The following is a 27,822-nucleotide window of genomic DNA, read 5'->3' as shown; positions in this document are numbered from 1 at the left end:
AGAGTTCTGAGCCCCATGTCAGGCTCCCCAGTCTGGGGGTCTGGCAACGGGAAGAGGAGCCCCTGGAGCATTTGGCTTTGAAGGCCAGCTGGGTTTGATCACAGGAACTCCACAGGACTGGGGGAGAGAGAGACTGCAGTCTTGGAGGGCACACACAAGATTTCACATGCACTGGGACCCAGGGCAAAGTAGTGACTCCACAGGAGCCTGGGCCAGACCTACCTGCATGTCTTAGAGGGTCTCCTGGGGAGACGGGGGGTGGTTGTGGCTCACTGTGGAAACAAAGACGCTTGTGGTGGAGGTACAGGGTACTCATTGGCATGAGCTGTCCCGGAGGCTGCCATTTTGACACTAAGACCTGGCCGACCCAACAGCTCGAAGGCTCTAATGCTGGGACATCTCAGGCTGAACAACCAGAAGGCCAGGGACACAGCCCCGATCATCAGCAGACAGGATGCTTAAAGTCTTCCTGAGCCCACAGCTGCCTGTAAACACACCCCTGGACATGGCCCTGATCACCAGAGGGACAACACCCAGCTCCACCTACCAGTGGGCAGGAACCAGGCCCTCCCACCAGGAAGCCTCTTAGACCAGCCTCATGCATCAGGTGGCAGACACCAGAAGCAAGAGGAACTAAAATTCTGCAGGCTGTGGCACCATAAACACAGAAAGTTAGACAAAATGAGACAGCAGAGGAATATGTTCTAGATGAAGGAACAAGATAAAACCCCAGAAGAACAACTAAGTGAAGTGGAGATAGGCAATCTACCTGAAAAAGAATTCAGAGTAATGATGGTAAAGATGATCCAAGATGTCAGAAAAAGAATGGAGGCAAAGATTGAGAAGGTAAAAGAAATGTTTAACAAAGACCTAGAAGAACTAAAGAACAAAAACAGAAGTGAACAAGACAAAAACATAAATGAAAAATACTCTACAGGGAATCAATAGCAGAATAAATGAGGCAGAAGAAAGGGTAAGTGAGCTGGAAGACAGAGTGGTGGAAATCACTGCCACAGAACAGAATAAAGAGAAAAGAAATGAGGACAGGGCTTCCCTGGTGGCACAGTGGTTAAGAATCCACCTGCCTGGGCTCCCCTTGTGGCACAGTGGTTGAGAGTCTGCCTGCCGATGCATGGGATGTGGGTTTGTGCCCCAGTCCGGGAAGATCCCACATGCCGCAGAGTGGCTAGGCCCCTGAGCCATGGTTGCAGAGCCTGCGCGTCCGGAGCCTGTGCTTCGCAACGGGAGAGGCCACAACAGTGAGAGGCCTGTGTACCGCAAAAAAAAAAAAAAAAAAAATCCACCTGCCAATGCAGTGGACATGGGTTTGAGCCCTGGTCCAGGAAGATGCCACATGCCAGGGAGCAACTAAGCCCATGTGCCACAACTACTGAAGCCTGTGTGCCTAGAGCCCATGCTCCACAAGAGAAACCACCACAATGAGAAGCCCGAGCACCACAACGAAGAGTAACCCCTGCTCACCGCAACCAGAGAAAAGCCTGCGCACAGCAACGAAGACCCAACACAGCCAAAAATAAATAAATAAAATTAATTTATTTAAAAAAAGAAAAGAAAAAGAACAGTTTAAGAGACCTCTGGGACAACGTTAAATGCACCAACAATCACATTACAGGGGTCCCAGAAGGAGAAGAGAGAGAGAAAGGACCTGAGAAAACATTTGAAGAGATAATAGCTGAAAACTTCTCTAACATGGGAAAGGAAACAGTCACCCAATCCAAGAAGTGCAGAGAATCCCATACAGGATAAACCCAAGGAGGAACACACTGACATACATATTAATCAAACTGACAAAAAGAAAATATTAAAAGCAGCAAGGGAAAAGCAACAAATAACATACAAGGGAATCCCCATAACGTTATCAGCTGAGTCGTCAGCAGACCAGAAGGGAGTGGCACGATATATTTAAAATGATGAAAGGGAAAAAACTACAACCAAGGTTACTCTACCCAGCAAGGATCTCATTCAGATTCGATGGAGAAATCAAAAGCTTTACAGACACGCAAAAGCTAAGAGAATTCAGCACCACCAAACCAACTTTACAACAAATGCTAAAGGAACTTCTCTAGGTAGAGAAGAAAAGCCCACAACTAGAAGTAAGAAAATTACAAATGGAAGAGCTCACTGATAAAGACAAGCATACAGTAAAGGTGGGAAACCATCCACACACAGCAATGGTGAGAAGAGGGTACAAATGCAGGATGTTGGAAACACATTTGAAATTAAGAGACCAACAACTTAAAACAATCTTGTATATATATAGACAGCTATATCAAAACCTCATGGTAACCACAAACCAAAACTCTACAATAGAGATACCCACAAAAAAGAATCCAAACACAACACTAGTCATCAAATCAAAAGAGAAAAAAAGAGGAAGGGAAGAAGAGAGAACTATAAAACAATCCCCAAACAATTAACAAAACATCAATAAGAACATACATATCAGTAATTACCTTAAATGCAAATGAATCAAATTACCTTAAATGCAAACGAACCAAAAGACATACACTAGCTGAATGGATACAAAAACAAGACCCATATATATGCTGTCAACAAGAGACCCCCTTCAGATCTAGGGACACATACAGACTGAAAGTGAGGGGATGGAAAAAGATATTCCATGCAAATGGAAATCGAAAGAAAGGCGGAGTAGCAATATCCATATCAGACAAAATAGACTGTAAAAGAAAGACAGACAGTTACAAGAGACAAAGGTGGACACTAATGATCAAGGGAGCAATCCAAGAAGAAGATAAAACAATTGTAAATATATATGCACCTAACATAGGAGCACTTCAATATATAAGGCAAATGCTAACAGCCATAAAAGGAGGAACCAACAGTAACACAATAATAGTGCAGGACTTTAACACCCCACTTATATCAATGGACAGATCATCCAGACAGAAAATCAATAAGGAAACACAGGCCTTAAATGATACATCAGACCAGGTGGACTTAATTGATATTTATATAGCATTCCAACCAAAAGCAGCAGAATACATATTCATCTCAAGTGTCCATGGCACATTCTCCGGGATAGATCACATGCTGCGCCATAAAGCCGTGATAAGTTTAAGAAAACTGAAATCATATCAAGCATCTTTTCTGACCACAATGCTATGAGATTAGAAATCAATTACAAGGAAGAAAACTGTAAAAAACACAAACACGTGGAGGCTAAACAATATGCTACTAAATAACCAATGGATCACTGAAGAAATCAAAGAGGAAATCAAAAAATTCCTAGAGACAAATGAAAATGAAAACATGATCCAAAACCTATGGGATGCAGCAAAAACTTTTCTAAGAGAGAAGTTTAAAGCAACACAATCTTACCTCCAGAAACAAGAAAAATCTCAAATAAACAACCTAAACTAACACCTAAAGCAACTAGAGAAAGAAGAACAAATAAAACCTAAAGTTAGTAGAAGGAAAGAAATTATAAAGATCAGAGCAGAAATAAATGAAATAGAGATGAAAAAAATAATAGAAAAGATCAATGAAACAAAAAGATGTTTCTTTGAGAAGATAAAAAATTGATAAACCATTAGCCAGACTCATCAAGGAAAAAAGGGAGAGGCCTCAATAAAATTAGAAATGAAAAAGAAGTTACAGCAATACCACAGAAATACAAAGGATCATAAGAGACGACTACAAGCAACTATATGCTGATAAAATGGACAACCTAGAGGAAATGGACAAATTCTTAGAAAAGTACAGTCTCCCAAAACTGAACCAGGAAGAAGCAGAAAATATGAACAGACCAATCACAAGTACTGAAATTGAAACTGTGATTTAACAACTCCCAACAAACAAAAGTCCAGGACCTGATAGCTTCACAGTGAATTCTATCAAACATTTAGAGAAGAGTTAACACCTATCTTTCTGAAACTATTCAAAAAATACCACACAGAAAGTCCAATATCACTGATGAACACAGATGCAAAAATCCTCAACAAAATACTAGCAATCCAAATCCAACAGTAAAAGGATCATACACCACGATCAAGTGGGATTGATCCCAGGGATGCAAGGATTTTTCAGTATCTGCAAATCAATCAGTGTGATACACCACATTAACAAATTGAAGAATAAAAACCACCATTCAAGGTTGTGCCCTGCCCCCTTCCCTCTTGTTTCATTCACACCTAAGGAAGATGGCTTGTGCTGAGTATTCTTTTCATCTTTCAAGTCTAGAGGAGCTCGTTGGAGTTCTGCAGAAGGTGCTAAAGGATAACTTTGCTGATGTCCAGGTCTCTGTAGCTGAGTGCCCTGATTTGACTAAGGACCATTTACCTTTCCTGTAAAAGGCATCTGTGGGAAAACTAGAATTGCAGAAGTAGGAGGTATGCCTTACTTATTGCCTCTTGTAAATTAAAAAAAAAGTTTATAACCTAAATAAGATTGCAAAAGAAATCCAACTTCCCAGAGCTTTTATTCTTAGAGCAGGAGCAGGCCCATTTCAGACTCTTGGATTCAATTCTGAGTTTATGTCAGTTGTTCAAACAGAAAGTGAACACAAACCTCCTGTGTATTGAAGTTAATTTGCTCGTGTTAACCCTAAAGATGGTGGGTGCCTACTAGAGAAATACAGTGAGAATATCATGATTTGGGGTGTGCATTACTGGCTAATCTTTTTGTCAGTGGGGACCAACCTGGAAAGGTCACTGAGATGAAAGCCAAAAGAAGAACTGGAAAACTTAACTTTGTGACTTGTATGAGACAGACTCTTGAAAATGATTATGGAGATAAGCCTGTGGGGATGGGGGGTACTTTCGTGATTCAGAAGAGAAAAGTGAAGACTCACATTATACCCACAGAATTGTCTTCCTGCCCATTGAACTCTGATGAAGACGTGAACAAATTGTTGCATTTTTACAAGATGAAGGCTCCTCTGGTCTGTCTGCTGGTTTTTGTCTTCAGAGACCCAGGGTTTGATTTGAGGTTGGAGCACCCTCGGTGTTTCAGTCATCATGGAAAAGGTGGACATTACTATTATGACACCACCCCAGATATAGTGGAATGACTTGGATACTTCTTACCTGCAGAGTTTCTGTATTGCATTGACCAACCAAAAGAGACCCATTCTTTTGGGCAAGATTAAATCAACTGATACTCATTTAGAAGAAGAAATAATTAAGGTTAATTGATTGATTAACTCATTGATAGATAGTAATATAAAATCCAAAGGGGTCAGCAAGATGGCAGAGGAGTAGGAGGACGTGGAATTCATCTCTCCCCACAAACGCATCAAGAATACATCTACAAATGGAACAATTCTCACAGAGCACCAGCTGAACACTAGCAGAGGACCTTGGATACCTAAAAGGACAAGAAAGATCCCCGTGTAACCAGGTAGGATGAAAGAAAGAAAAAGGGAAAAAGAAAAGGAGAGGAAGCGGGATGGGAACGGCACCCCTGGGTCGTGGGGAGCTAAAGGAGAGGAGAGGGTCCCACATCCGGGGAAGCCCCCTCATAGACAGGGACATGAATTGGGACAGAAGGGAATTCACGGGCTATTGGAAGAGAGTGCCAACAGCCAAGCAGGACAGAGTGAAACCTACACAGATGGTCTGTGCCACAGCCCTGTGCGCCCCAGCCTGAGACAGGTGTCCACTGGTGTGCAGAGGCTGAGTGCTGGAACATGCGGTTTGGAGAGCAGACCCAGGAGAGGACTTCTGCTGGCTGTGAGGAGACAGCCTGAGGGGGTGGAAGTGAGGAAATCCGCAACCGGGAATGCTTGTGGAGGAAACTTGGACTGCCACAGAAGCAAAGAGCCATAGTTAAGTGATGCGTAAGGGGCGAAGCTGCCATTGCAGCCTCTCTCCCCATGTGCCAGCCCCTGCCTCCCTGGGCACTAAGAAGGGCCCCCGCTGGGGCCAGCTCTCCTGTGCCCGTGACTGCTGGCACCCCCATGTGCCCATCGCCACCAGGGCAGACTCATGTGCACCAGGGCAGACTCATGTGCTCCAGGGCAGCCTCAGGAGCAGACCCCTGTGGGTGGCCCACACACAGGTGGGGCTGAAATGACAGCTGAGCCCCAGGGGACATGCAACTAAGGAAGAAAAGCTGAAATCTCTCTTCACAGCTGCACAAACCCTGAATTGACACACCCGTGACTGGCCTTGTACAGTTAGCACCTACAGAACATCTGAATGGACAATAAGTGCTCCTGCAGCCAAGGCAGGTCTAGCTTTAGCAGCTGTAGACTTTGTGGGCACATACACATGAGGGTTGGGCTGGCCTAGAGTTGGACCTGCCCCCATAGCATCCACAGCAGGTCCAGATCCATGATTACTGCAATCCTAGGACCTGACTTCAGTAGATCTATGCTGGTGGCCTGGTGAAAACAACATATGAGAGACACCAGGCCCGATTGCTGGCATACCCACATTTAAGGTGGGGCTGAGAGCAGCGCCAATGATGGTGTAATCTGAGAGCTCGCACAACAGGTGAAAGGTGACACAACAGAGCATCCCCACAGGTGAACAGCTCCAGAGGAAGAATACTCAGTGGCTTCCTTCCCAGTGGGAGTGCTCCAATCCTGCCTACCTCACAGTGCAGATCAGAACCACAGCTAAGAAGAAGATCTGGGGGCCTCTACTCCAACAACTAGGGAGTAGAGCCCATCTCTGACAGGGCAGTGACAACCACAGAGCAAAGGGGATGCTCTACTCAATTTCCAGTACAGGCTATGGTCACCACAACATCAGTCATACCTCCTATAAAGGGGCTAATGGCCAGAATACACTGAGGAAAGAAGTGGCAGATATCTATACTAAAAACAACCCTCGCACCAAAGAATATTAAACCCACGCAGGCTACACATGGACATTCCCACATAAAATAGCCCTCCAAGACAGTGTGAGAGTCTGGCATTGGGCAGAAGAACCCCCAGAGCATTTAACCCCAAAGGTCAGCAGGGCTTGAGGGCAGGAGCTCCACAGGGCTGGAGGAAATGGAGACTCCACTCTTGGAGGGTGCACACAAGGTCTCACGTGCACTGGGACCCAGCACAAAGCAGTACCTGATAGAAACCTGGATTATACCTACCTAGGGGTCTTAGAGGGTCTCCTGGGGAGGCGAAGGTCAACTATCACTCACTGTGAAGGCTAGGACACTGAAGGCCCAGGGAATACTGATCAGAGTGAGATCTTCCAGAGGTGCACATTTCAGCACCAAGACCCGGCTTGAGAGCTGGAAAGTCTCAGTCCAAACAACGCCCAAGATAAGGACACAGCCCCATCCATCAGAAGACAGGCTGCCTGAAGTCATACTGAGCTCACAGCCACCTCAAAACACACCCCTTGACACGGCCCTGCCCATCAGAGGGACAAGACACAGCTCCACCTACAAGAGGGCAGGCACCAGTCCCTCCCAGCAGGAAGCCTACACAAGTCGCTGGACCAACCTCATCCACCAGGGAGCAGACACCAGAAACAACAGGAATTATGATCCTGCAGCTGGTGGAAAGGAGACCCCAAACACAGAAAGTCAGACAAAATTAGTTGACAGAGAAATATGTTGCAAATGAAGGAACAAGATAAAATCCACAAGAACAACTAAATGATGAGGAGATAGGCAATCTACCTGAAAAAGAATTCAGAGTAATGATAGTAAAGATGATCCAAAATCTCAAAAAAAAAGAGTGGAGGCACAGATCGAGAAGGTACAAGAAATGTTTAACAAGGAGCTATGGACTTTGCTGGTGGCACAGCAGTTAAGAATCCACCTGCCAATGCAGGGGACACAGATTCAATCACAGGTCCAGGAAGATCCTACATGCCATGGAACAGCTAAGCCCATGCGCCACAACTACTGAGCCTGCACTCTAGAGCCTGCAAGGTGAAACTACTGAGCCTGCGTGCCACAACTACTGAAGTCCACGAGCCTAAAGCCTGTGCTCTACAACAAGAGAAGCCACCGCAATGAGAAGCTGCGCACTGCAATGAAGAGTAGCCCCGGCTCACCGCAACTAGAGAAAGCCTACAAGCAGCAACAAAGATCCAACACAGAAATAAATAAATAAATAAATAAACGAATGAATTAATGAATAAATTTTTAAAATTTATTTATTTATTTAATTAGTTACTTAAAAAACCCAAGGAGCTAGAAGATTTAAAGAACAAATAGAGATGAACAATACAATAACTGAAATGAAAAATACTCTAGAAGGAATCGACAGCAGAATAAATGAGGCAGAAGAAAGGATAAGTGAGCTGGAAGACAGAGTGGTGGAAATCACTGCCACAGAACATAATAAAGAAAAAAGAATAAAAAGAAATGAGGACAGCCTCAGAAACCTCCGGGACAATATTAAACACGTGAACATTCAAATTATACGGGTCCCAGAAGGAGAAGAGAAAGAGCCTGAGAAAATATTTGAAGATGTTATTGCTGAAAACTTGCCTAACATGAGAAAGGAAAAACTCACTGAAGTCCAGGAAGCACAGAGAATCCCATGCAGGATAAACCCAAGGAGGAACATGCTGAGACACATATTAATCGAAATGACAAAAATTAAAGACAAGAAAAATATTAAAAGCAACAAGGGAAAAACAACAAACAACATACCAGGGAATCCCCATAAGGTTATCAGCTGAATTTTCAGCAGAAACTCTGTAGGCCAGAAGGGAGTAGCATGATATATTTAAAGTGATGAAAGGGAAGAAACTACAACCAAGAATACTCTACCCAGGGACTTCCCTGGTGGTGAAGTGGTTAAGAATCTGCCTACCAATGCAGGGGACACAGGTTCAAGCCCTGGTCTGGGAAGATCTCACATGCCTCGGAGCAACTAAGCCCATGAGCCACAAGTACTGAGCCTGTGTGCCACAACTACTGAAGCCCGCATGCCTAGAGTCCATGCTCCACAACAAGAGAAGCCACCGCAATAAGAAACCTGCACACTGCAATGAAGAGTAGCCCCCGCTCACCGCAACTAGAGAAAGCCCAGGCACAGCAATGAAGACCCAATGCAACCAAAAATACATAAATAAAATAAATAAATTTATTAAAAAAAGAAAAAGAATACACAGCAGAGCTCTCATTCAGATTCAACAGAGAACTCAAAAGCTTTACAGACAAGCAAAAGCTAAGAGAATTCAGCACCACCAAACCAGCTTTACAACAAATGTTAAAGGAATTTCTCTAGGTGGAAAGAGACCAGCAACTTAAAACAACCTGGTACATATATACACTGCTAAATCAAAACCTCACGGGAAATGCAAACCCAAAACTACAATAGATACACACACACAAAAGAAAAAGCAGCCCAAACACAACACTAAAGATGGTGATCAAACCACAAGAGAACAAAAGAGGAAGGGAAGAAAAAAGACCTACAAACCCAAAACAATTAAGAAAATGGCACTAGGAACATACATATTGATGATTACTTTAAATATAAATGGATTAAATGCTCCAACCAAAAGACATAGATGGGCTGAATGGATACAAAAACAAGATCTGTATACATGCTGTCTACAAGAGACCCACTTCAGATCTAGGGACACATACAGACTGAAAGTGAGGGGATGGAAAAAGATATTCCATGCAAATGAAAATCAAAAGAAAACTGGAATAGCAATACCTATATCAGACAAAATAGACTTTAAAATAAAGACTGTTACAAGAAACAAGGAAGAACACTACATAATGATCAAGGGAGCAATCCAAGAAGAAGATATAACAATTGTATATATATATGCACCCAACACAGGAGCACCTCAATATATAAAGCAAATGCTAACAGCCATAAAAGGAGAAATCAACAGTAACACAGTAATAGTGGGGGACTTTAACAACCCACAATGGACAGATCATCCAGACAGAAAATTAATAAGGAAACACAAGCCTTAAATGACACATTAGACCAGATAGACTTAATTGGTATCTATAGGACATTCCATTGAAAGCAGCAGAATACACATTCATCTCAAGTGCACATGGAACATTCTCCAGGGTAGATCACATCTTGTACCACAAATCAAACCTCACTAAATTTAAGAAAATTGAAATCATCTCAAGCATCTTTTCCAACTACAATGCTACGAGATTAGAAATCAATTACAAGAAAAAAAAACGGTAAGAAACAAAAACACATGGAGACTAAACAATATGTTACTAAACAACCAATGGATCACTGAAGAAATCAAGAGGAAATTTAAAAATACTTAGAGACTTCTCTGGTGGTCCAGTGCTTAAGATTCCATGCTTCTACCACAGGGGTTGGTGAGTTCAATCCCTGGTCGGGTAACTAAGATCCCACATGCCACGCAGCACAGCCAAAAAGATTTTTAAAAAATACCTAGAGACAAACGACAACAAAACCACGACAATCCAAACCTATGCAGCAAAAACTGTTCTAAGATTGTATAGCAATACAATTTTACCTCAGGAAACAAGAAAAATCTCAAGTAAACAACCTAACCTTATACCTAAAGCAACTAGAGAAAGAACAAACAAAACCTAAAGTTAGTAGAAGGAAAGAAATCATAAAGGTCAGAGCAGAAATAAATGAAATAGAGACAACGAAAACAATAGAAAATATCAATGAAACAAAAAGCTGGTTCTATGAAAAGATAAACAAAATTGATAAACCTTTAGCCAGACTCACCAAGAAAAAAATGGAGAAGGCTCAAATCAATAAAATTAGAAATGAAAAAGAAGTTACAACTGACACCACAGAAATACAAAGGATCATAAGAGACTACTACAAGCAACTGTATGCCAACAAAATGGACAACATGGAAGAAATGGACAAATTCTTAGGAAGGTACAATCTTGAAGATGGCAGAGTAGAAGGACGTGTGCTCACTCCCTCTTGACAGAGCACCAGAATCACAACTAACTGCTGAACAATCATCAAGAGGAAGACACTGGAACTCACCAAAAAAGATACCCCACATCCAAAGACAAAGGAGAAACTGCAGTGAGACACTAGGAGGGTGCAATCACAGTAAAATCAAATCCCATAACTGCTGGGGGTGACTCACAAACTGGAGAACACTTATACCACAGAAGTCCACCCAGTGGAGTGAAGGTTCTGAGCCCCACGTCAGGCTTCCCAACCTGGGGGTCCGGCAACGGGAGGAGGAATTCCTAGAGAATCAGACTTTGCAGGCTAGCGGGATTTGATTGCAGGACTTTGGCAGGACTGGGGGAAACAGAGACTCCACTCTTGGAAGCCACACACAAAGTAGTGTGCACATCGGAACCCAGGGGAAGGAGCAGTGACCCCATGGGAGACTGAATCAGCCCTACCTGCTAGTGTTGGAGGATCTCCTGCAGAAGCAGGGGGTGGCTGTGTCTCACTATGAGGACAAGGACACTGGCAGCAGGAGTTCTGGGAAATACTCCTTGGCGTGAGCCCTCCCAGAGTCTGATATTAGCCCCGTCAAAGAGCTTGGGTAGGCTCCAGTGTTGGGTCACCTCAGGTCAAACAACCAACAGGGAGGGAACCCAGCCCCACCCATCAGCAGACAAGTGGATTAAAGTTTTACTGAGCTCTTCCCACCAGAGCAACGCCCAGCTCTACCCACCACCAGTCCCTCCCATCAGGAAACTTGCACAAGCCTCTTAGATAGCCTCATCCACCAGAGGGCAGACAGCAGAAGCAAGAAGGACTACAATCCTGCAGCCTGTGGAACAAAAACCACATTCACAGAAAGTTAGACAAGATGAAAAGGCAGAGGGCTGTGTACCAGATGAAGGAACAAGATAAAACCCCAGAAAAACAACTAAATGGAGATAGGCAGCCTTCCGGAGAAAGAATTCAGAATAATTACAGTGAAGATGATCCAGGACCACAGAAAAAGAATGGAGGCTAAGATCGAGAAGATGCAAGAAATGTTTAACAAACACCTAGAATAATTAAAGAACAAACAAACAGATGAACAATACAATAACTGAAATGAAAAATACACTAGAGGGAATCAATAGCAGAATAACTGAGGCAGAAGAACGGATAAGTGACCTGGAAGACAGAATGGTGGAACTCACTGCTGCGGAACAGAATAAAGAAGAAAGAATGAAAAAAAACGAAGACAGCCTAAGAGACATCTGGGACAACATTAAACGCAACAACATTCACATTATAGAGGTCCCAGAAGGAGAAGAGAGAGAGAAAGAAAGGACCCGAGAAAATATCTGAAGTCATTACAGTTGAAAACTTCTCTAACATGGGAAAGGAAATAGCCACCCAAGGCCAGGAAGCACAGGAAGTTCCAGGCAGGATAAACCCAAGGAGAAACACGCCAATACACATAGTAATCAAAAAGACAAAAATTAAAGAAAGTATTGAAAGCAACAAGGGAAAAATGACAAATAACATACATGGAAACTCCTATAAGGTTAACAGCTGATTTCTCAGCAGAAACTCTACAACCCAGAAGGGAGTGGTATGATATATTTAAAGTGATGAAAGGGAAGAACCTACAACCAAGATTATTCTCCAAGCAAGGACCTCATTCAGATTTGATGGAGAAATCAAAAGCTTTACAGGCAAGCAAAAGCTAAGAGAATTCAGCACCACCAAACCAGCTCTCCAACCAATGCTAAAGGAACTTCTCTAAGTGGGAAACACAAGAGAAGAAAAGGACCTACAAAAACAAACCCATAACAATTAATAAAATGGTAATAGTAACATATATATTGATAATTACTTTAAACATGAATGGATTAAATGCTCCAACCAAAAGACACAGGCTCACTGAATGGATACAAAAACAAGACCCATATATATGCTGTCTACAAGAGACCCACTTCAGACCTAGGGACACATTCAGACTGAAAGTGAGGAGATGGAAAAAGATATTCCATGCAAATGGAAATCAAAAGAAAGCTGGAGTAGCAATACTCATATCAGATTAAATAGACTTTAAAATAAAGAATGTTACAAGAGACAAGGAAGAACACTACATAATGATCAAGGGATCAATCCAAGAAGAAGATGTAACAATTATAAATATATATGCACCCAACACAGGAGCACCTCAATACATACAGCAACTGCTAACAGCTATAAAAGAGGAAATCGACAGTAACACAGTAATAGTGGGGGACTTTAACACCTCACTTACACCAATGGACAGATCATCCAAACAGAAAATTCATAAGGAAACAGAACCTTTAAATGACACAATAGACCAGATCGATTTAATTGATATTTATAGGACATTCCATCCAAAAAGAACAGAATACACTTTCTTCTCAAGTGCACATGGAACATTCTCCAGGATAGATCACATCGTGGGTCACAAATCAAGCCTCGTAATTTTAAGAAAATTGAAATCATATCAAGCATCTTTTCTGACCACAACACTATGAGATTAGAAATCAATTACAGGGAAAAATACGTAAAAAAACACATGGAGGCTAAACAATACATTACTAAATAACCAAGAGATCACTGAAGAAATCAAAGAGGAAATCAAAAAATGCCTAGAGACAAATGACAATGAAAACACAATGATCCAAAACCTATGGGATGCAGCAAAAGCAGTTCTAAGCAGGAAGTTTATAGCAATACAAGCTTACCTCAAGAAACAAGAAAAATCTCAAATAGACAATCTAACCTTACACCTAAAGGAATCAGAGAAAGAAGAACAAACAAAATCCAAAGTTAGGAGAAGGAAAGAAATTTAAAAGATCAGAGCAGAAATAAACAGAAACAAAGAAAACAATAGCAACGATCAATAAAACTAAAAGCTGGTTCTCTGAGAAGATAAACAAAATTGATAAACCATTAGCCAGACTCATCAAGAAAAAGCGGGAGAGGAGTCAAATCAATAAAATTAGAAATGAAAAAGGAGAAGTCACAACAGACACCACAGAAATACAAAGCATCCTAAGAGACTACTACAAGCAACTCTGTGCCAATAAAATGGACAACCTGGAAGAAATGGGCAAATTCTTAGAGAGGTATAACCTTCCAAGACTGAACCTGGAAGAAACAGAAAATATGAACAGACCGATCACAAGTAATGAAATTGAAACTGTGATTAAAAATCTTCCAACAGGAGGAGCCTCCGCAATGGCGCCCGCCAGCATGGGATTTGTGCAGTAGAAGGAGCTCCCCTGTATGTGTTGCAGCTGCCCTCTGCCTCTCCAGGAGACTCTCCAAGACCAGCAGGTTTTCAAACTAGCCACAGAAAAGATGCCGAATCATCTCCCAGGGTAAAGGAACAATCATTTCCAGGCTGCTCAGGGTGAAGGAGGACACGTGGGAGACTGATACACAGACTTCCCACCATTCCTGTTTTCAGCTCCATACTCCACACTTACCTTCTGAGCCGTGTGGATGAAAGGCTCTTGGTGCTGCAGCCAGGAGATAGTGCTGTGTCTCTGAGGTGGGAGAGCCAACTTCAGGACACTGGTCCACAAGAGACCTCCCAGCTCCACATAATATCAAATGGTGAAAATCTCCCAGAGATTTCCATCTCAACACCAGCACCCAGCTTCACTCAACGACCAGCAAGCTACAGTGCTGGACACCCTATGCCAAACAACCAGCAAGACAGGAACACAACCCCACCCATTAGCAGAGAGGCTGCCTAAAACCATAATAAGGTGAAAGACACCTCAAAACACACCACCAGACATGGACTTGCCCACCAGAAAGACAAGATCCAGCCTCATCCACCTGAACACAGGCATTAGTACCCTCCACCAGGAAGCCTACAGAACCCACTGAACCAACTTTAGCCACTGGGGACAGACACCAAAAACAACGGGAACTACGAACCTGCAGCCTGCAAAAAGGAGACCCCAAACACAGTAAGATAAGCAGAATGAGAAGACAGAAAAACACACAGCAGATGAAGGAGCAAGATAAAAACCCACCAGACCTAACAAATGAAGAGGAAATAGGCAGTCTACCTGAAAAAGAATTCAGAATAATGATAGTAAAGATGATCCAAAATCTTGGAAATAGAATGGAGAAAATACAAGAAACATTTAACAAGGACCTAGAAGAACTAAAGATGAAACAAACAATGATGAACAACTCAACAAATGAAATGAAAAATACTCTAGATGGGATCAATAGCAGAATAACTGAGGCAAAAGAACGGATAAGTGACCTGGAAGATAAAATAGTGGAAATAACTACTGCAGAGCAGAAAAAAGAATGAAAAGAACTGAGGACAGTCTCAGAGACCTCTGGGACAACATTAAACACACCAACATTCGAATTATAGGGGTCCCAGAAGAAGAAGAGAAAAAGAAAGGGACTGAGAAAATATTTGAAGAGATTATAGTTGAAAACTTCCCTAATATGGGAAAGGAAAGAGCTAACCAAGTCCAGGAAGCACAGAGAGTTCCATACAGGATAAATCCAAGGAGAAATATGCCAAGACACATATTAATCAAACTGTCAAAAACTAAATACAAAGAAAACATATTAAAAGCAGCAAGGGAAAAACAACAAATAACACACAAGGGAATCCCCATAAGGTTAACAGCTGATCTTTCAGCAGAAACGCTGCAAGCCAGAAGGAACTGGCAGGACATATTTAAAGTGATGAAGGAGAAAAACTTGCAACCAAGATTACTCTACCCAGCAAGGATCTCATTCAGATTTGATGGAGAAATTAAAACCTTTACAGACAAGCAAAAGCTGAGAGAGTTCAGCACCACCAAACCAGCTCTACAACAACTGCTAAAGGAATGTCTCTCAGCAAGAAACACAAGAGAAGGAAAAGACCTACAATAACGAACCCAAAACATTTAAGAAAATGGGAATAGGAACATACATATCGATAATTACCTTAAATGTAAATGGACTAAATGCTCCCACCAAAAGACACAGATTGGCTGAATGGATACAAAAACAAGACGCATATATTTGCTGTCTACAAGAGACCCACTTCAGACCTAGAGACACATACAGACTGAAAGTAAGGGGATGGAAAAAGACATTTCATGCAAATGGAAAGCAAAGAAAGCTGGAGTAGCAATTCTCATATCAGACAAAATAGACTTCAAAATAAAGACTATTAGAAGAGGCAAAGAAGGACACTACATTATGATCAACGGATTGATCCAAGAAGATATAACAATTGTAAATATTTATGCACCCAACATAGGAGCACCTCAATACATAAGGCAAATACTAACAGCCATAAAAGGGGAAATCGACAGTAACACATTCATAGTAGGGGACTTTAACACCCCACTTTCACCAATGGACAGATCATCCAAAATGAAAATAAATAAGGAAACACAAGCTTTAAATGATACATAAAACAAGATGGACTTAATTGATATTTATAGGACATTCCATCCAAAAACCACAGAATACACATTTCTCTCAAGTGCTCATGGAACAGTCTCCAGGATAGATCATATATTGGGTCACAAATCAAGCCTTGGTAAATTTAAGAAAATTGAAATTGTATCAAGTATCTTTTCCGACCACAACGCTATGAGACTAGAAATCAATTACAGGAAAAGATCTGTAAAAAATACAAACACATGGAGGCTAAACAATACACTACTTAATGACAAAGTGATCGCTGAAGAAATCAAACAGGAAATTAAAAAATACCTAGAAACAAATGACAATGGAGACACGACGACCCAAATTCTATGGGATGCAGCAAAACCAGTTCTAAGAGGGAAGTTTATATCAATACAATCCTACCTTAAGAAACAGGAAACATCTCGAATAAACAACCTAACCTTGCACCTAAAGCAATTAGAGAAAGAAGAACAAAAAAACCCCAAAGTTAGCAGAAGGAAAGAAATCATAAAAATCAGATCAGAAATAAATGAAAAAGAAATGAAGGAAACAATAGCAAAGATCAATAAAACTAAAAGCTGGTTCTTTGAGAAGATAAACAAAATTGTTAAACCATTAGCCAGACTCATCAAGAAAAAAAGGGAGAAGACTCAAATCAATAGAATTAGAAATGAAAAAGGAGAAGTAACAACTGACACTGCAGAAATACAATAGATCATGACAGATTACTACAAGCAACTCTATGCCAATAAAATGGACAACCTGGAAGAAATGGACAAATTCTTAGAAATGCACAACCTGCCAAGACTAAATCAGGAAGAAATAGAAAATATGAACAGACCAATCACAAGCACTGAAATTGAAACTGTGACTAAAAATCTTCCCAAAAACAAAAGGCCAGGACCAGATGGCTTCACAGGCGAATTCTATCAAACATTTAGAGAAGAGCTAACACCTATCCTTCTCAAACTCTTCCAAAATATAGCAGAGGGAGGAACACTCCCCAACTCATTCTACGAGGCCACCATCACCCTGATACCAAAACCAGACAAGGATGTCACAAAGAAAGAAAACTACAGGCCAATATCACTGATGAACACAGATGCAAAAATCCTCAACAAAATACTAGCAAACAGAATCCAACAGCACATTAAAAGGATCATACACCATGATCAAGTGAGGTTTATTCCAGGAATGCAAGGATTCTTCAATATATGCAAATCAATCAACGTGACACACCATATTAACAAATTGAAGGAGAAAAACCATATGATTATCTCAATAGATGCAAAGAAAGCTTTTGACAAAATTCAACACCCATTTATGATAAAAACCCGGCAGAAAGTAGGCATAGAGGGAACTTTCCTCAACATAATAAAGGCCATATGTGACAAGCCCACAGCCAACATTGTACTCAATGGTGAAAAACTGAAAGCATTTCCACTAAGATCAGGAACAAGACAAGGTTGCCCACTCTCACCACTCTTATTCAACATAGTTTTGGAAGTTTTAGCCAAAGCAATCAGAGAACAAAAGGAAATAAAAGGAATCCAAATCAGAAAAGAAGAAGTAAAGCTGTCACTGTTTGCAGGTGACATGATACTATACATAGAGAATCCTAAAGATGCTACCAGAAAACTACTAGAGCTAATCAATGAATTTGGTAAAGTAGCAGGATACAAAATTAACGCACAGAAATCTCTTGCATTCCTATACACTAATGATGAAAAATCTGAAAGTGAAATCAAGAAAATACTCCCATTTACCATTGCAACAACAAGAATAAAATATCTAGGAATAAACCTACCTAAGGAGACAAAAGACCTGTATGCAGAAAATTATAAGACACTGATGAAAGAAATTAAAGATAATACAAATAGATGGAGAGATATACCATGTTCGTGGATTGGAAGAATCAACATTGTGAAAATGACTCTACTACCCAAAGCAATCTACAGATTCAATGCAATCCCTATCAAACTACCACTGGCATTTTTCACAGAACTAGAACAAAGAATTTCACAATTTGTATGGAAACACAAAAGACCCCGAATAGCCAAAGCAATCTTGAGAACGAAAAACAGAGCTGGAGGAATCAGGCTTCCTGACTTCAGACTATACTACAAAGCTACAGTAATCAAGACAGTATGGTACTGGCACAAAAACAGAAATATAGATCAATGGAACAGAATAGAAAGCCCAGAGATAAACCCATGCACATATGGTCACCTTATCTTTGATAAAGGAGGCGGGAATGTACAGTGGAGAAAGGACAGCCTCTTCAATAAGTGGTGCTGGGAAAACTGGACAGGTACATGTAAAAGTATGAGATTAGATCACTCCCTAACACCATACAAAAAAATAAACTCAAAATGGATTAAAGACCTAAATGTAAGGCCAGAAACTATCAAACTCTTAGAGGAAAACATAGGCAGAACACTGTATGACATAAATCACAGCAAGATCATTTTTTACTCGCCTCCTAGAAAAATGGAAATAAAAACAAAAATAAACAAAGGGGACCTAATGAAACTTCAAAGGTTTTGCACAGCAAAGGAAACCATAAACAAGACAAAAAGACAACCCTCAGAATGGGAGAAAATATTTGCAAATGAAGCAACTGACAAAGGATTAATCTCCAAAATTTATAAGCAGCTCATGCAGCTTAATAACAAAAAAACAAACAACCCAATCAAAAAATGGGCAGAAGACCTAAGTAGACATTTCTCCAAAGAAGATATACAGACTGCCAACAAACACATGAAAGAATGCTCAACATCACTAATCATTAGAGCAATACAAATCAAAACTACAATGAGATATCATCTCACACCAGTCAGAATGGCCATCATCAAAAAATCTACAAACAATAAATGCTGGAGAGGGTGTGGAGAAAAGGGAACACTCTTGAACTGTTGGTGGGAATGTAAATTGATACAGCCACTGTGGAGAACAGTATGGAGGTTCCTTAAAAAACTACAAATAGAACTACCATATGACCCAGCGATCCCACTCTGGGCATATACCCTGAGAAAACCATAATTCAAAAAGTGTCATGTACCAAAATGTTCATTGCAGCTCTATTTACAATAGCCAGGACATGGAAGCAACCTAAGTGTCCATTATCGGATGAATGGATAAAGAAGATGTGGCACATATATACAATGGAATATTACTCGGCCATAAAAAAAACCTAGATTGAGCTATTTGTAATGAGGTGGATAGACCTAGAGTCTGTCATACAGAGTGAGGTAAGTCAGAAAGAGAGAGACAAATACCGTATGCTAACACATATATATGGAATTTAAGGAAAAAAACCTGTCATGAAGAACCTAGGGGTAAGACAGGAATAAAGACTGTGTCCTACTAGACCTACTAAAGAATGGACTTGAGGATATGGGGAGGGGGAAGGGTAAGGTATGACAAAGCGAAAGAGAGGCATGGACATATATACACTACCAAACGTAAGGTAGATAGCTAGTGGGAAGCAGCCGCATAGCACAGGGAGATCAGCTCGGTGCTTTGTGACTGCCTGGAGGGGTGGGATAGGGAGGGTGGGAGGGAGGGAGACACAAGAGGGAAGAGATATGGGAACATATGTATATGTATAACTGATTCACTTTGTTATAAAGCAGAAACTAACACACCTTTGTAAAGCAATTATACTCCAATAAAGATGTTAAAAAAAAAATCTTCCAACAAACAGAAGTCCAGGACCACATGGCTTCACAGGAGAATTCTATCAAACATTTAGAGAAGAGCTAACACCCATCCTTCTCAAACTCTTCCAAAAAATTGCAGAGGAAGGAACACTCCCAAACTCATTCTATGAGGTCACCATCACCCTGATACCAAAACCAGACAAAGATACTACAAAAAAAGAAAATTACAGACCAGTATCACTGATGAATATAGTTGCAAAAATCCTCAATAAAATACTAGCAAAGAGAATCCAACAACACATTAAAAGGATCATACACCATGATCAAGTGGGATTTAACCCAGGGATTCAAGGATTCTGCAATATATGCAAATAAATCAATGTGATATACCATATTAACAAATTGAAGAAGAAAAACCATATGATCTTCTCAACAGATGCAGAAAAAGCTTTTGACAAAATTCATAACCCATTTATGATAAAAGCTCTCCAGAAAGTGGGCATAGAGGGAAACTACCTCAACATAATAAAGGCCATATATGACAAACCCACAGCAAACATCATTCTCAATGGTGAAAAACTGAAAGCATTTCCTCTAAGATCAGGAACAAGACAAGGATGTCCATTCTCACCACTATTATTCAACATAGTTTTGGAAGTCCTAGCCACGGCAGTCAGAGAAGAAAAAGAAATAAAAGGGACACAAATTGGAAAAGAAGAAGTAAAACTGTCACTGTTTGCAGATGACATGATACTATACATAGAGAATCCTAAAGATGCCACCAGAAAACTACTATAGCTAATCAATGAATTTGGTAAAGTAGCAGGATACAAAATTAATGCACAGAAATCTCTTGCATTCCTATACACTAATGATGAAAAATATGAAAGAGAAATTAAGGAGACAATCCCATTTACCATTACGTCCAAAAGAATAAAATATCTAGGAATAAACCTACCTAAGGAGGCAGAAGACCTTTACTCTGAAAACTATAAGATGCTGATGAAAGAAATCAAAGATGACACAAACAGGTGGAAAGATATACCATGTTCTTGGATTGGAAGAGTCAAAATTGTCAAAATGACTATACTACCCACTGTAATCTACAGATTCAATGCAATCCCTATCAAAATACCAATGGTATTTTTCACAGACTTAGAAGAAAAAAATCTTAAAATTTGTATGGAAAAACATAAGACCCCAAATAGCCAAAACAATCTTTGGAAAGAAAAATGGAGCTGAAGGAATCAGGCTCCCTGACTTCAGACTATACTACAAAGCTACAGTGATCAAAACAGTATGGTACTGGCACAAAAACAGAAATATAGATCAATGGAACAGGATAGAAAGCCCAGCAATAAACCCATGCACCTATGGTCAATTAATCTATGACAAAGGATGTAAGACTATATGATGGAGAAAAGACAATCTCTTCAATAAGTAGTGCTGAGAAAACTGGACAGCTACATGTAAAAGAATGAAATTAGAACACTCCTTAACACCACACACAAAAATAAACTCAAAATGGATTAGAGACCTAAATGTACTGGATACTATAAAACTCTTAGAGGAAAACATAGGCAGAACACTCTTTGCCATAAATTGAAGCAAAATCTTTTTCAACCCGTCTCCTAAAGTAATGGAAATAAAAACAAAAACAAATGGGACCTAATTAAACTTAAAAGGTTTGCACAGCAAAGGAAGTCATAAAGAAAAAGAAAAGACAACCCATAGAATAGGAGAAAATATTTGCAAATGATGCCATAAAAAAGAACGAAATAATGCCATTTGCAGCAACATGGATGGACCTGAAACTAACACAACATTGTAAATCAAATATACTCCACAAATAAATAAATTAAATAAGTGATCTAAAGAGGTCAAAAAAAAGAAAAGAACAATACAGCAAGTTCTGAAGCATGTACAGTCACTGCAGCAAAGCAGGAACAGCTCCTACTTGCAGAATTCAGGCTACTCTTCAAAGCCCTTGCTCCTATAGATCATGTTAAACCCAGGAGAAGCCTAGATAATGCCCAGCCTCCATCTGGCTAACCTCCACATTCGCTGATGGTGAGTCAAGGGCAGCAGCACTCAGCCCAATTCAGCACACAGGTGACTTGACCAAACAAACTCAGCCAGAAAATTAGCTCTCACTCACCTTCTCACACCTGTACTCCCCAAACTTGACCCCTCGCACCACCTGCTGGTAGATGAGGTTGGTGGCCACATTGTCTTCTGAGGGGTTGTGCCAGGGAGTGAAGACCTCCTTGCGGAAGAAGAGCCTCCACGGGGCGTTGCGCTCCTGGGCGCCCTGCTCCTTGGCATACTGCTCACACTGGGAGATGGCGTCCATGACGTGGTCGCTGCCACTGCCCAGGGAGGACACCTGCGGGCACAGGGCTGGAGGTCACCCAGTGGAAGGGTGAGCAGGCCGGGAAGGACCACAAGGAGCCACTGACTGTGCCAATTCTTCTCATTCGGATGGAAAACCAAAGCTCAGAGAGAGGAGGGGCTTGCCCAGGTCACCCAGGAGGCAGACCAGCATGGGACCCCTGGATCCTAACTCATGGGCTCTGAGCTGGCACAGCCACGTGGGAGTTTCCATTTCCTAGTACAAGCCTTTGGTGAAACTCTGATGGACAAATGGCCACTGAAAACACGGGAGGTAGCTGTTGGTGAGAAAAGTCCAGGCAAACGGCATCAGACAACATGTGCCTATCGCTGGACTTGCATGGGGTGAGGGCTGGGGGTCACCTCTGCTGTGGGTGGTGATGCTGGGTGTGGAGGCAAAATCACCCACTCCCAGGGCCAGCTCAGCAGAGAAGACTCCAAGCCCAGATGTGCCCCGGGAGGTATACACTCTGGCTGGTCAGTAACAAGTGAAGAGGAACTACCATAGCAACCTGATAAGGAATCACATGGCCATTTGCAAATGGGAAAACTGAATCTCAGCGAGCCAGTGGCTGTCTCTCTCTCTGCCATGTTCTTCTGCTGTCACCAGCAGAGGATTGAATCCACCTGCGCACATACGAGTGCAGTGAGCCCTGGATTTCAATCACCAGTGTGCTGTTGGGTTTCTCTTTAGGTGCTTAGGACCTCTCCACGATCCTAAGGAGTTGGGGCAGGACCAGGGTTACCACTGGTTTACAGAGGAGGAAACTGAGGCCCTGGAAGGTCAGTAACCACGCAAGGGCACCTGAGCCAGTAGGTGGCAGCACTGGGGTGGGAGCTGGTGGGTGACCCTGGGGGCTCCAGGAGGAGGGCATCAGGGCCAGCCTCACCTTATCAAACAGGGCGATGTAGAGGGAGAACCCGAAGCGGTCCTTGAGCGAGGTCTTGTCGGCTAGCGCGTTGCAGAGCTCCTTGGCCGTGGTTGCCGAGTCTGTCAACAGGGTCTTGGTGGTCCCGTCCATGAACGTCACAGGCAACATGATGGGCTTCTTGGACTTGGTGGCCTGAAAGTGATCCAAGGCTTTGTGGGAATCCTTTCACTTCAGAACATCTCACTCCCTCTGAGCTCCTGGCTCCCTGCTCCCTATGGGGTTGGAGCCCTCGGACCTCTGCATCCCACGGCACATTGCCTGTCCCTGGTCACAGGTGCCCAGGGAGCCCTGCTGTGCTCCCCACCCTGAAAGGACCTTCAGGGTCCCTGAGGTGGGGCACTAGGGCTGGGTGGTTGGGCTTTTGCCACATTCAGGGGCTTCTGCCCTCCTGTCATGTAACCATCACAAGATCCTGTGAAATGAACATCTTTACTGTCATGTTGCAGATGAAGCCATTGAGACACAGAGGAAACCCCCTGCCCAAGTCACTTTGACTATAAAGCCAGCAGATGGGAGTCATCACCACTGTGGGCTTTCCCGTTCCAGTAGGCCTGAAATTCCAGAACTTGAGGGTGGGTGCTTGAATGACCACAGAATCCCAAAGTAGGCAAAGTTTCTGGGGCACTGGGGTGCACTGGCGACACACACACACACACACACACACACGCCTGGGGGCCACACCTGCAGCTCTAGCCAGCTTGGTGGCTGTGTCCGTGTCCCGTTGACGAAGGTCCTCCTGAGCCGCTCCTCACAGTATGGGGCATAGCCAGGTGGTCCCCCGTGGATGAAGTTCCGCAGGTACTATGGACAGAGGACCAGCTGAGGGGGCCCCACTCCAGCCTCCCTCGGCCTCCCCACCTGTGAGATAGGCTGGGACCTGGGACCCTCTACCAGAGTGCTTGCACCTGGACAAACGTCTCCTCCAGCAATAAAATACAAAGAAATCAAAAGGGACTAAAAACTGCATACATGTGCAGTCAGGGCAATTATGAACAATAAGATACAAAAAGGCCACAAACCAACTGCCAGGAGCAAAAGCAGGGAACTGCCCATGACCCCTGCGCACAGCACCACCAAGGGGGTGGGCAGACCACCTGAGCCCCCCCTCCAGCCCGACCCACCAATCTGCCACCGCCCTCACCTCATTAAAGGGACCAGCCCGCCCCCGCTCAGGGAGTGAGCAAGGGCCCCTGTTTCTTGTTCTCACTCCCTCGTGCTGAAGCAGCATGAGTCCCAGTAAAGCCTTGCCTGAATTTCTTGTCTGACCTCTTATCAACTTCTATCGATTAAAGAGGACCCAGGTCGGTAACACCCAGACCATCAGAGCAGCTTCACCGGGTCTCCTGCCTCTGGTCCCTCCACCCACACTGAACCCGCTCCTCAAGGCCCATCCATCCCTGTCCCTCCTCGGCTTTCCAGGCCTCCCCACTGTCCTCCAGATCAAGTCCACCTCCCTCACGTTTGGCAGCACGGCCACCATGATCCGGCCCTGCCTAGTCTCAGCTGCACCTCCTGCCTCACCCCACACACCATACCCCCTTCACCCAGCTTAACTGCTCCTCTTCCTCCAGGGCCCATCTCCCTGAGCCCTCCCCCTCTTCGCAGCGCTGACCAGCTGGGTTGATCCAGCTGTCACCTGCTCTGCCTCTGTGTCCCCAGCACCCAGGGCCTGACACTAAGGAGGAGTCACGAAAGGGCCTGAGATGAACGGAAGTGCTTCAGACCAGCATGTGGAGGGTCTAGGGGGCGCTATTGTCAAGCCCAGCAAACACATAAATAAAATGGGGCTCGGAGGAGATGGAGTGCAGTGGTGCGTGCCCAGGAGGAGGGGGCCAGGAAGATGGGCCCTGCGGAGGTGGGGAGGCCTGGGAGGAGATGACCCGGGCAGGGCCTCATTGCCAAGCCCCTCTGAGTTTCTTCCCCGTGCTCTGCCCCTCAACCCCAGGGACCGGGCGCGGCTCCCCTTCCCACCCCCGGAGGCCAAAAGCCTCCCCTACCTTAACGAACTTCTCAGAGGGGGCGAAGCAGCCCACACAGAGAGACACGAGGATCCAGCCCCGGGCATAGCTGCTCTTGGAGGGGTTGTGAGTGAGCTGCTTGCTGATCTGGCAGTAGATCTCATCCCTAGGCAGGCGGGGGTGGGGGGCAAGGACGGGAGACGCACTGCCTCAGAGGGAAAGCCCCACCCCTCCCAGCAGCAGGTAGGATGCTTGCTCTCCCGCTTGCCAGAGACCACCTGGGAGGAGGCAGGTGAGGCCAGGTGGGGAAGGCTGAGCCCAGGGCTCTGCAGCTACTGGAGGGGGTCTGGCTTTGGAGATAGGCTCATCAGGCACGAAGCACGCACGTTCCTGACTCCAGTCCAGAGTCCACGGCCGGGGCCCCATGATCCAGAGGGTGGTGCATACCCTGCTCCTGGGCACAGTGGCCCCAGTCACTGGTGACCACTTTGATGAGAAGCACAGGCTCCCCACATGCCTCATCCCTCACCAAGCTGCACGGCCTGGGCAGGTGAGTTCACCTCTGAGCCTGGCCCACAGACACGGCAGCAGGTACAATTTCTACTAATGGTAACTGGCAGAGCAGAAACAGGAAGGACAGCTGGGGAGTTTCTCTGGGGGATGGAATGACGTTCTCTTGACATAGTGCTATAATATCTGAATATTTAAATGGCCATGCTTTACTTCTGCAATCAGATTAAAGCAATGAAGGTAGTTTTTTGTTTTGTTTTCATTTTAAAGGGAAATGATACCACCCCTTCCTTACAGGATTTCTGTGAAGAAAAATGAGCCAAGGCTTATACAGCACCTGGCACGGTGCCCAGCACAGTAAACCCCCCGCAGATGCCAGCCTAGCTGCAGCTGTGAAGATGCTGCATGCCCCCTTCAGGGCCAAGGGCGGGACCCACCAAGATGGAGTGACCACCAGGGGGCACTAACTGTTGCTCCTCCCTCTGTGAAGGGCAGGTATCTAATTCAGTGGCTCCCCAATTTTGAGAGCTCATGGACCAATGCAACCTCAAAATAAATTGTGGACGTCGCTAACTTATTATCAAGACAATAAGGACATTTAAAACACACCACACACACAGCACCTGCCCACTATCTATATCACAATCATTTTATAAAACAAATGTAATTTTAATATCCAAAAAGTAGGAAGGGCAAAATCTCAGAACAAAGAACAGTGCTTTAAATAAGTTAAATTTAGAAACATCCTTATTTTTCCCATCTTGCTACAGGCCAGTGACAACTATCACCCATAGCTGGGAGCCCCTGACCCCGTTCGATTCATGGACAGGGAGACGGAGGCCGGGAGGAGGGAGGGATTAGCCATGGCCCCTCAGGGAGTTGGCACCCCAGGCTTCTAACGGTCCAGGGCTCCTGGCACTGTGTTCTCTAGAAGTACCCCTTTAGGTCTGATGGTGAGATAACTGGGAGGCAAATTCTTGCCCTTAAACATAGCTTGGGCAGCCACCTTTTCTTCCTGGAGGTTGGCGGTCCCAAGTGCTACATCTCTGGCGAGCGAGGTAGTCACTGGCCTCGAGGAGCAATGAAAGGGAGGCCAGTGACCCCTGGGCAAACCTCTTCCTCTCTGGACCTCATGTCTCCCACTGGGAAAATGACACTTGACCTCCCCACCCGGCCCATCCTGCTGTCCTCCCAGCCAGCACACACAAGTTCATGGGATCAGCTCTCCTAACCAGCCATCCGTGCAGATGGAGCTCTCGGAGAAACCCTATCTGCCTTCCCTCCGCTGATGCAGCTGAGTTGATTCCGTAATTGCTCCTGGAAAGTCATGGATCATCGCAGCTCCTCCCCAACACCCCAGGGACCTGAGCAAAGGCCTCTCCTGGGCCTGCGTGGGGAAGGAGCCACTTGCAGGATCCCAGGCATTCTGACCACAGTAACCCTGACCACGGGCCTGGGCTGGGTACACCGAAGGTGCCGGCAGGGATAGGGTTACAGCAGAAGATGTATGTCAGATAATGCTAACAACAGCTACCGTTTACTGAGTGCCCACTGTGTAGGTCCTGTGTCACACTTTCCATAGTTTTATCTGCCCACAAGCCTACAAGGTAGGTACTTTTTTTATTCCATCTTTACAGATGAAGAAACTGAAGCTTACAGAGCTGAAATCACTCTACCAAGGTCACACAACCAGCTAGCAGCAGAGCTAAACCCAGGCCTGGTAGCTCTTAAAGTGACAGAGCTACCACTCAGCCAACAAAAGCCTTGCAGGTCTGGAAGTGCGGGATGCCTCCCCTGATAGCTGCCCCCTCCCTGTGCCCCTGCCCCTCAGGCACTGACCGGAGTGCTGGCCGCAGGATGCCGTTGCCAATGATGAAGTGCAGCTTCTCCAGGTTGGAGGTGGGCCGGTCCTCCAGCATGCTGTTGCCCTGCACCGTGGACTCTCCGTCATGCAGCCTCTTGGTCACCTGGGCCACAGGGAGGGGTAAGGCTTGGCCGGGGCCCTGCTGTTTGCCTGAGTCTGCCCACTCCCCCGGAGAGCAGAATCCTGGGAGTAGCCAGAGAGCTGGCTCCCCACCACTGTCACAGCCCCGCCCGTGCAG

General features: G+C 44.0%; 1 protein-coding gene and 1 pseudogene across 1 annotated transcript in view; one reads left to right on the top strand and one right to left on the bottom strand.

Annotated features, from left to right (window-relative positions):
* MYO7A (myosin VIIA) overlaps positions 1-27,822 on the bottom strand; it is a 92,491-nt gene that overhangs the window by 19,739 nt on the left and 44,930 nt on the right. Inside the window, 5 exon segments of the mRNA XM_089915338.1 lie at positions 22,088-22,315; positions 23,211-23,384; positions 23,934-24,053; positions 25,250-25,376; positions 27,560-27,687. Of these exon segments, the coding sequence (XP_089771464.1) occupies positions 22,088-22,315; positions 23,211-23,384; positions 23,934-24,053; positions 25,250-25,376; positions 27,560-27,687 (777 nt within the window).
* LOC149748747 (beta-keto L-gulonate decarboxylase pseudogene) lies at positions 4,212-5,978 on the top strand (annotated as a pseudogene).

The sequence above is a fragment of the Delphinapterus leucas genome, chromosome 7 (assembly GCF_059928025.1).
Source record: "Delphinapterus leucas isolate spDelLeu-1000000601 "Yukka" chromosome 7, BTC_Dleu_Yukka2, whole genome shotgun sequence".
Taxonomy (NCBI): Eukaryota; Metazoa; Chordata; class Mammalia; order Artiodactyla; family Monodontidae; genus Delphinapterus; species Delphinapterus leucas.
The sequence above is the reverse complement of the archived record's forward strand: the minus strand, read 5'-3'. Positions and strand labels throughout refer to the sequence as shown.